The sequence below is a fragment of the Aquarana catesbeiana genome, linkage group LG05 (assembly GCF_042186555.1).
Source record: "Aquarana catesbeiana isolate 2022-GZ linkage group LG05, ASM4218655v1, whole genome shotgun sequence".
In the NCBI taxonomy this organism is placed as follows: Eukaryota; Metazoa; Chordata; class Amphibia; order Anura; family Ranidae; genus Aquarana; species Aquarana catesbeiana.
Window position 1 is genome coordinate 579,868,805 of NC_133328.1, and position 10,610 is coordinate 579,879,414.

Genomic DNA, 10,610 nt, shown 5'->3' on the forward strand with positions numbered 1-10,610 from the left:
GGATCCCTGGTCTAGGCAAAGGGCTTATATTACAGTGGGGAAATAAAGTATTCAGACCCCCTTAAAATGTTTCACTTTTTGTTATATTGCAGCCATTTGCTAAAATCATTTGGGTTCATTTTTTTCCTCATTAATGTACACACAGCACCCCATATTAACAGAAAAACACAGAATTGTTGACATTTTTGCAGATTTATTAAAAAAGAAAAACTTAAATATCACATGGTCCTAAGTATTCGGACCCTTTGCTGTGACGCTCATATGTTTAACTCAGGTGCTGTCCATTTCTTCTGATCATCCTTGAGATGGTTCTACACCTTCATTTGAGTCCAGCTGTGTTTGATTATACTGATTGGACTTGATTAGGAAAGCCACACACCTGTCTATATAAGACCTTACAGCTCACAGTGCATGTCAGAGCAAATGAGAACCATGAGGTCAAAGGAACTGCCTGAAGAGCTCAGAGACAGAATTGTGGCAAGGCACAGATCTGGCCAAGGTTACAAAAAAATTTCTGCTGCACTTAAGGTTCCTAAGAGAACAGTGGCCTCCATAATCCCTAAATGGAAGACGTTTGGGATGACCAGAACCCTTCCTAGAGCTGGCCGTCCGGCCAAACTAAGCTATCGGGGGAGAAGAGCCTTGGTGAGAGAGGTAAAGAAGAACCCAAAGATCACTGTGGCTGAGCTCCAGAGATGCAGTCGGGAGATGGGAGAAAGTTGTAGAAAGTCAACCATCACTGCAGCCCTCCACCAGTCGGGCCTTTATGGCAGAGTGGCCCGACGGAAGCCTCTCCTCAGTGCAAGACACATGAAAGCCTGCATGGAGTTTGCTAAATAACACCTGTAGGACTCCAAGATGGTGAGAAATAAAATTCTCTGGTCTGATGAGACCAAGATAGAACTTTTTGGCCTTAATTCTAAACGGTATGTGTGGAGAAAACCAGGCACTGCTCATCACCTGTCCAATACAGTCCCAACAGTGAAGCATGGTGGTGGCAGCATCATGCTGTGGGGGTGTTTTTCAGCTGCAGGGACAGGACGACTGGTTGCAATCGAGAAAAAGATGAATGCGGCCAAGTACAGGGATACTCTGGACGAAAACCTTCTCCAGAGTGCTCAGGACCTCAGACTGGGCTGAAGGTTTACTTTCCAACAAGACAATGACCCTAAGCACACAGCTAAAATAACGAAGGAGTGGCTTCACAACAACTCCTTGACTGTTCTTGAATGGCCTAGCCAGAGCCTTGACTTAAACCCAATTGAGCATCTCTGGAGAGACCTAAAAATGGCTGTCCACCAACGTTTACCATCCAACCTGACAGAACTGGAGAGGATCTGCAAGGAGGAATGGCAGGGGATCCCCAAATCCAGGTGTGAAAAACTTGTTGCATCTTTCCCAAAAAGACTCATGGCTGTATTAGATCAAAAGGGTGCTTCTACTAAATACTGAGCAAAGGGTCTGAATACTTAGGACCATGTGATATTTCAGTTTTTCTTTTTTAATAAATCTGCAAAAATGTCAACAATTCTGTGTTTTTCTGTCAATATGGGGTTCTGTCAATAATTGGGGCTGCCCAGGGTTTCACAGGTTGCTGCTCTGCTACTCCCCCCTGTCTTCTAGAGATTTCTAGAACTTAGTAGGAGGTAAGGCAGACACTGCCAGCCTGAATATTTATGGCACTTCAGCCAAATCCTTGGGGAGGTGTGCTCAGAAGGCAGGGAAGAGGCCATAAATAGTCTGAGTCCTCTGCAGCAAGGGCAGCTTGAAATATGTGGGTGTAGGGCAGTGTTCCTGTATCCAGCCTACCAGAGGAGACCCCTTTTGAGGGGCCTTTCCCTCCTGGGCAGAAGGCAAGGGAAGGAAGCCAGCCTGAAGACACAGAGGTCCTAGCTAGGCTTACTTGGGGGGCCTATTGCAAAGCAACCCAAGAATCCAGAGGGTCAGAAGAGAGCTTGCGGGATAGAGCCAGTGGGAAGCTGTGGGAGAGAGCCCAAGTTGTCCAAGAATTGATGTGAGTTTACATCTCCATCACTATAAAGAGCCAGTAGGATGTCCCCAGATTTCATTTTGAAAATCTAGTCACTCTAGTGTATCACTGACTGTCAGTCCCACTCTGAATGGTGAATTATCTCCACTAAAGGCCACCAACCCAACATGTCTTATAAGTGCAGGGCCAAGTGGCAATTTTTTGACAGTTTTAGGAAAGCATAACTGTCTACAACTGTAATAAAATGGTGTTCTTAACAAAATGACTCATGTCCCCATAAATGTATATTAATTGACTTGTGTGAAAGTTATAGTGTCTACAAACTATGGTATATTTACTGGAATTTATTCAGCTATAGATGCTTTACTTACTAATGGTGGTGATCAGCGACTTGTAGCTGGACTGTGATAGTGTGACGGGCAGTCTGGTGCTAGATTACGCTGACTGGGAGGGTCACTAACTGACACTGATGTTGCTAGTGACACTCATACAGTGATCAGTGATAAAACTGTGCACTGTACTAATGACACTGGCTGTGAAGGGTTTAACATCAAGAGGCAATCAAGGGGTTAACTGTTTGGGTTTTATAGCAGAAAGTGAAAAAAAATTTTTTTTTTCAAAATTGTGTTTACAGCAACCCCCCCCCCAAAAAAAATGACATAAATTTCATTTGGGTACAGTGTTGTATGACCGTGTGATTGTCAGTTAAAGTAATGCAGTGCCGTATCCCAAAAAATGGCCTGGTCATGAAGGGGGGGTACATTAGGGTCCCCATCAGAGTCCACCTTACAGAGGCTCCATGAGAATCCACCCTCATATAAGTCTGCCCTTATATCAGAGAAGTCCCAATCAGAGTTCCCATCAGAATCCCCCCTTACACAGTAGTGTATTTAGGTTTTGTGCTGCCCTAAGCCTGACTAGACCTGACTAAACTTGTGCACCCCCTAATTTAAATATGACCCACCCCTTCCTGTCAAGGCCACGCCCCTTGCTGTTTAAGACCCACCCTGAAATTTTCAAGTTGGGACTAGTTCGGGGGGGGGGGGGGGGGTGTTTGGGGCAAAGGATTCCCTTAATTTGCATAGATTTCCTCTCACTTCCTGTTTGGTTATGGGGCAGGAAGTGAAGGGAAATCCCTGAATCCCTGCAATGGGACAGGGATGGTAAAAAAAATAGACTGACGGGTTATAAGCCTCCCTTATTCTATCCAAAATGAAAAAAAAAAGTGTTGCCTATAGTTTTACTTTAAGCACAAATTTCTGATAATTTTATGGAGAGGACTAAGAAGATATAACCATGCCAATGGTGCAGCAGAAAACATATAGCACAGTGAGGAAGGTTTGTGGTCCAGGATGAGAGGACAGTCAAAATTAGAAGTGGAACCCCCCGCTGAATCCTGAATCCGTGCAGTGTGTGGGAGCACAGTGGGTCCCATCCCCCTTGGTGCACACATTGAAGATACACCACTGATCCTAGCTGTGGGCTGGATAAAGTCTTGTAGAGGGCTGGATATAGCCCATAAGTTATAGTTTGAAGACCCCCTGCCCTAGGTTATTTGTTACAAACCTGTATGTTATGTGCAATTTTATTATGCAAATATTTATGTAAATTGTAAATCTTTCATTTCATTTCTTAGCATCTTAGTTAACATGGATGACAACATCATTGAGCATTACTCCAACGAGGACACTTTCATACTGAACGTGGAAAGCATGGTGGAACAAGGCTTCAAGATCACACTGACGGAAATCTAACTAAAGTCACAACAATGCCTGATGGGAAAGAATGTTCCAGCATGGAACAGAGGGTACCAGACATTCTCTTGTAACCCCAACCTCATCAGAGACATTATTCTGGGACTTGTTAATAGGCATCTGGACAAAGAGTTCCCCAGCTACTTCATTTTACATACAAAGAAGAAAATGCAAGAATAAAGACTGATCATCATTTATTTATTGTGTCACTCCACATTGAGGTATATTAATAAGAGGACATACTGGATTCTGGTTGGAATAATTGGTTATCTTCTTCCCATTCTGTAATATGTGTTCCAATGGATGCTTTTTTCCTCCTTGGGTGTCTGTATTTCCTGTGGTCACACTGGATGTGTCAAGGGGAGGCTTCAGAACAAAGTAGAGGTATGGCCGGGCAGATTGTGACCTGAACTGTGGTCTATTCTGTGTCTCCATTCTGGAAATAATAAATCTATCTCTTACTATAGGACCAAATGTTTCCAAGCCTACTGGAACCATAACCATTATATATTTGTACAATTACGGACACCGTACAAATATGGTGGCCAAATCAAGAATGTGTACAGACTGGCTACATTTTTGCTACTTAAGTTGTACGTAAACCCTAACAACAAACTTCTCTTATTTGGTCCCTTTCCTAACAAGCATAGACATAGAAGACGCACAGCGGTGTCAATTATTGTTAATGGCACCCCCACGCATCTGCTAATGTGCCCGTTTTCACAAGTGCCAAACTGCATGGTGCCGCAGCACTATACGGTTCGATGCGGCACAATTTTTGAAGGGTCAGGGATTTTTTTTGTGCGTTTCTTGTGCATAGGGCAGCCCATTGAAATGAATGGGGTACCCTATATGCGGAGCTCCATCACACCTGCATGGTGCAAACAGAGCCTAAAGACAGATAAGCTGCAACATATACACTTTAATGCATTGATACACTTTAATACAAAGATCTAATTGATAAGAAGCAGCTCACAACTGCCCATAGCAACTCACATGTCCTCCCAAACATACAAGTCTTCTGGCTAATGCTGGATTTGCCAAAGTGCCAGTCCAGGCATACCAATATAACATTTATTAAGCACTCCATACTGGAAATAACCAATAAAAGGAGATCTATGCAGCTTCCAAGAGGTCTAAATTTTGTACAGAATATATGTGTAGCCAAACGTGTGTTTTTTTTTGTTTGTTTTTTTAGCATGGTCAGTCATCTCCTTTAAAAACTGAATGTACAAAGAGAAATGATCGCTTTTTAAAGTATTTTGTAAGTAATCTTTAAGATAAGGTAATTTTTTTTTTTAAAAAAAACAATGTACAAATTTTTTGTAAAGTGCAATATAATATGTCTATTTTTTTCCTTTGTCTTGCCTTGTTTACTGCCACTGCGGTGACTAATTGTTTGTATTAGCTTTTAAAATATCTAAATTGTGGTCATGCATGGTTAATCAGCGAGTGCAAAGAGCAACGGTTATGTGCAAATGTAGTAACCTTTCCTCACCCCACTTATACCATTGCGGTGTATTAGCATGCATTAACATTCAATCTGCATTATGTCATGCTCAAAGGAACGGGCTGCCTAATGGACCAAAATGGACTAAAGAAAAGGTGTATGTACTATTTCTGGCAGCGCAACACATATTGCATTTCTGAGCACTCTGTTATGCTGCAGCGTTTCCGTCGGCAAAGGCACACTGGGGAGCTATTCAGAATGAATGGTATCACATCACCCTAATGCATGTAACATTCTGTGCTGTATGTTACTGCAACACAATAGTGTGAATGGGCCCTTATCAGAAATCATCACCAGTGAACTGAAAGCAGATTGGTCACTATGGGTATCGGCATCTTCATTGCTGTTTGCAATGGTTGTTATGAAAATATTGTTATCTCTCTATAAGTACTTATTTCCTATGAAATGCACCTCCCATCTAGTGGCCATAATGCGGTATTTTCGCCAAACCACTCTATTTTTTTTATTTTTATGAACGAATAGCATTCGACCTGTAGAGAAAATAGGAGAACATTTGATTTTGCACAGAACGAATGTAGCAGCAGTTTCACTGGATAAATAGCTATGCAATTTTTTTTTCTTTATGTGTACACCCTTTGTAGTGCTCCAATACTCCCAGGCCAATATAAAAAAAAACATACTGTGGAAGGTCAGTGGGAGGTAACCAGTACTAAGCAATATTTCCAATATTTTTCTTTGAAAGTGAAACATTCCTTTAAATGTTAATTAATACAGTGGCAAGCATGTAAATAGATATGTAGTAATGAACTATAAGTGCATTAAAAAATGTTCCTTACTACGGTGGCAAGTATGTAAATAGTATATGTAGTAATGAACTGGAAGTACTTAAATTTTTTTTCATACTGCTGTATTTGTATTTTTGTCTTAAATGTGAAATAATTGGTCAAGTGTATACTATTTTTTAATATATATATATATATATATATATATATATATGCCAACTTTTGCTAACCTTGTCATCTGTGCTTCCCAAACAAAGTGCTATCATACTCTGTAGATTGTCAGAGTACATTTCATATTTTCAGCAAAGAACGTCATCTACAAATTAACTTTTTGTAGGTTAAAGAAACACCTAAAAACATACAGTCTTATGCCCTGTACGCACGGTCAGATTTTCCAACGGAAAAAGTGCGATCGGATTGTGTTGTCGGAAATTCCGATCGTGTGTGGGCTCCATCGGACTTTTTCTGTCAGAATTTCCAACACACAAAGTTTGAGAGCAGGCTATAAAATTTTCCGAAAACAAAATCCGATCGGTTAAATTCCGATCGTGTGTACACAAATCCGATGCACAGAGTGCCACGCATGCTCAGAATAAATAAAGAGATGAAAGCTATTGGCTACTGCCCCGTTTATAGTCCCGACGTACGTGTTTTACGTCACCGCATTCAGAACAATCGGATTTTCCAACAACTTTGTGTGACCATGTGTATGCAAGACAAGTTTGAGCCAACATCCGTCTGAAAAAATCCATGGATTTTGTTGTCGGAATGTCCGATCGTGTGTACAGGGCATAAGTCTGGTGACCATCCTGATGGTGTAACCTTGGATAGTACTTGGTTTCATTTTATGGGGTTGATTTACTAAAGGCAAATAGACTGTGCACTTTTCAAAGTGCAGTTGCACTCAGCAAGTGCAGTTGCTCCAGAGCTTAGTAAATGAGGTAAAGCTTCACTTTTCAAAGAGTATCCAATCACGTGCAAGGAAAAATAAAAAAAACAGCATTTTTGCTTGCACATGATTGGATGATGGAAGTCAGTAGAGCTTCTGGTCATTTACTGAGCTCTGGAGCAGCTGCACTTGCAGAGTGCAACGACACTTTGCAAAGTGCACAACTTTTGTGCCTTTAATAAATCAACCCCTATGTGTCTATATATTATCTCTTTTATAAAGCACTCCTAAAATTAAGTTTTGTTTTTTTTTATTTAATAGAAAGGGGAGTGAAGATCATTGGTCTCAAGCAACCAACAATATGGTATAATAATAACATCCAGTTTTCCGTTACAAATAAAACTCAGTTTTTATTTTATTTGTGTTAATATTCTTTTTTTTTACATTACAGTTATTTCATGGCAGGAGCAGTTTCTGATAATATAAACTGCAAATGTTCTTGTATATGTGCGGATGGTAACAATTAAAAATTTACTACTGTCATAGACTTTTTGGACTTAAAGGGGTTGTAAAGGTAAAAATTTTTTCACCTTAATGCATTCTATGCATTAAGGTGAAAAAACTTCTGACAATACCGCCGCCCCCAGCCCCCCCGTTTTACTTACCTGACGCCTCGAAAGTCAGCTTCTCGTTCCCGACATCTATTCCTCCGCTCACCCTGGCTGCTGATTGGCTACAGTGGATGGATTGGAAGCAGCGCAGCCATTGGCTCGCGCTGCTGTCAATCACATCCAATGACGCGGCGCGCTGGGGGGGCGGGGCCGAGTGATACAGTGAGCGGCTATAGCCGCCGGCTGTATCACGGGAGCGCGCCCGCAAGCACTAACTACCATGCGAGGGAGCTCGCATTAAGGTGGTTAATGCTTGCGGGGAGGAGCTGAAACAGCCGCCGAGGGACCCAAGAAGACCAGGTTCGGGGCCACTCTGTGCAGAACGAGCTGCACAGTGAAGGTAAGTATAACATGTTTGTTATTTAAAAAAAAAAAAAAAAAATTTACCTTTACAACCCCTTTAAATGACATCTAGACCCTAGATGAAATAAAAAAAAAAAACCCTGCTCTGTCTGTGCAGGGCAAAGAGGTGGGTGCGGTGGTATGGCATTTACAAGGTGCTGCTATGCGACCCCATAGACTTAGGTCATATTAGTAATGCCCTCTAAATATGACATGCTGTTTTATTTTTGAAGGAGTTGGGGCATGTATACAGCCTTGAGTGGCTGCAAGTCCTGGTTCAAGCAGGTGGTTTGTAGGCAGGTTGCTTGCGGTATGTGGAGTTAGCATCCAGCTGCCCGGGTCGGGGGAAGGGGTTAATGTTTTTGTCACCTTTCCCCGGTAGGTTCGCAGGCTTTTGCTGGGGTGCAGAGGTTCTGATCCTAAGGGGGCTCCAGGGAACACATGGGAAACGCACATTAAAGACTTGCTGGAACACCAAGTTTGGACTTTTCTTTAAGAGACTTTACCTGTGCAGGTAACCTGGGGCAGCCACAATTAGGTCCTTTTAGGAACTAAATGCTATTACATGTTGCCAAGTTTATAGTAAATGTTGATCCAACTGCTCAGAGCCTGGTCTTGAAGTTATTCCAAGGGGTACATGTGAGGTCTAGGCATACTACGAAAGAACTTGAGTCCGCAACCACAATAAAGGGGTATGTGTAATATCGCTACAGCAAAGGTTCATAAGTAACTACAAGGACTTCCAGGTACCAAGCTCATTAGCTTGGTACCTGGAAGGCGACAGGTTCTTCGGTACCAAGGGGGCGGTGCTTGGACTCTGTCGGTCACTGGGAGTGGACTAACATTACAGAGATCTAGGCCTGATCACTTGGTATGGAAAGTAAAGAGTTCAGTGAGAGCACACATGAGGTTCATGGGACATGCTCAGTGGACCCCATTCTGTTACTGGGAATGAGGTAACAGAGGTACACTGACTGGTGGAGGGGGCAATGGCTCTGCATGTCCCTCTGAATGCAACACATATTTCAGAGCAAGTGTGTAGGAACTGGGCAACTGGGACATTCCAGCGACAGCTGCCCTTTCGTCCCCTGCAGATGTCCAAGCAGGTACCACAGGGACTACCTGTCAGAAGGAAGCTACCAGTGCTGAGGATGCCCTTGCATTCCCTCGTGCCATCAATTCCCTGCACTCTGTCAACAACGCCAAAAAAGACATAGGACAACAGACACCATGCCGGGTGCCTAGCCCCCGCCCCCCTCCCTATTAGACTCAGGCACATTCCGCAAACCACCCCAAAACTCCCCATTGCAACACCAGCTGACAAGACACAATTGACAACAGGATGAATAACAGTAACAGGCAAAGGCATACATCCAGACTTATTAGACTATTCCAAAAATTGGGGCCGCACAGCCGTGTCTCTGGATTCCTGATGAGCCCTGGTCCCATCTACAGCTGCCTCATCCTCCTGCTGCTCTTCTCCCCCTTCTCTAATTCCCCTTCAGACTGCTCCTCTGTGCTCTGGCATTTGGCTGAGATTGAGGCTGCTGGGACCGGGCGCGCAGTGAGGTTGAATCGGCCACTGCCACGCTGTGCACTCTGCAGCACCCTCCTGCCTGCAGATGTAGACCTCCAGTCCAGTACATCGGCTTCTCCCCACGGTGGTCCCAGCTGCCCCAGGGCGCATGATTTCGCTGATCTAGTGAGGAGAGCTGGGAGTGGGAAGGGGTATTGGATCTCCCACCTGGGGCCCACCTATTACAGGGATTCCTCCCAGCCCCGCTAGCAGAAGGAGGAGGCTGCCTATATGCCTGTGGGGCTGAAGCGTCCCTGATGGGGCTCCCTGAACGGCGGCTAACCCTCGGGGTAACATCCAGACTAAGGCATGCAGTTAGGGTGACCACATTTCCAAACTGCCATTCAGGGACACCCCCCCCCTCGCCCCCGCCCCCCCATACGAAAAAAAGATGGGGGGGGGATGTAGTCTTGGGGGTTGACAGGGAATTTGGCGGTTTGGCAATTTGTCAGGCGAATGGCTGGTGTTGGCACTTCCCGACACCATGCTTGATATTATTTTTATTACTACATTGCAATATATAATGAAATAGTTCAATTCATCATAATGCAGAATCAGTGGGAACCCTAAGCTTGTCACTTGCTATCAGATGCAGCGTGCCACCATCGCCTGACACCATATGCAGCATGCCACCATCTCCTGCCACCAGATGCATCTTGTACTAGCCACTGCCACCAAATGCAGTTTGTCACTTGCCACCAGGGCCTGCCACCAGATGCAGCGTGTCACTTGCCACCGTCGCCTGCTGCCAGATGCAGCGTCTCACTTGCTACCGTCGCCTGTTGCCAGATGCAGTTTTCCACTTGCCACCCATAGCCTGCTGCCAGATGCAGTGTGCCATCCAGAGCCTGCCACCAGATGAAGTGTGTCCCTTGTCCCCCATAGCCTGCCACCAGATGCCATGTGCCACTTGCCACCCATAGCCTGCCACCAGATGCCATGTGCCACTTGCCACCCATAGCCTGCCACCAGATGCAGTGTGTCACTTGCCACCCAGAGGGTGCCACCAAATTCAGTGTGTCACTTGCCACTCATAGTCTGCCACCAGATGCAGTGCCACTTGCCACCCAGAGCCTGCCACCAAATGCAGTGTGTCACTTGCCACCCAGAGCCTGCCACCAAATGCAGTGTGCCA

At 44.3% G+C, this 10,610-nt stretch overlaps 1 protein-coding gene across 3 annotated transcripts in view; it reads left to right on the top strand.

The window, feature by feature from the left end:
* Positions 1–7,304, top strand: part of GRHL2 (grainyhead like transcription factor 2) — a 137,249-nt gene extending 129,945 nt beyond the window's left edge. For all 3 annotated transcript variants that reach the window (XM_073632058.1, XM_073632056.1, XM_073632057.1), the window contains exon 16: positions 3,627–7,304. In XM_073632058.1, coding sequence (XP_073488159.1) covers positions 3,627–3,744 — 118 coding nt within the window. In that variant the 3' untranslated portion in view covers positions 3,745–7,304. The remainder of the gene's footprint in view (positions 1–3,626) is intronic.
* Positions 7,305–10,610: the final 3,306 nt, after the last annotated feature.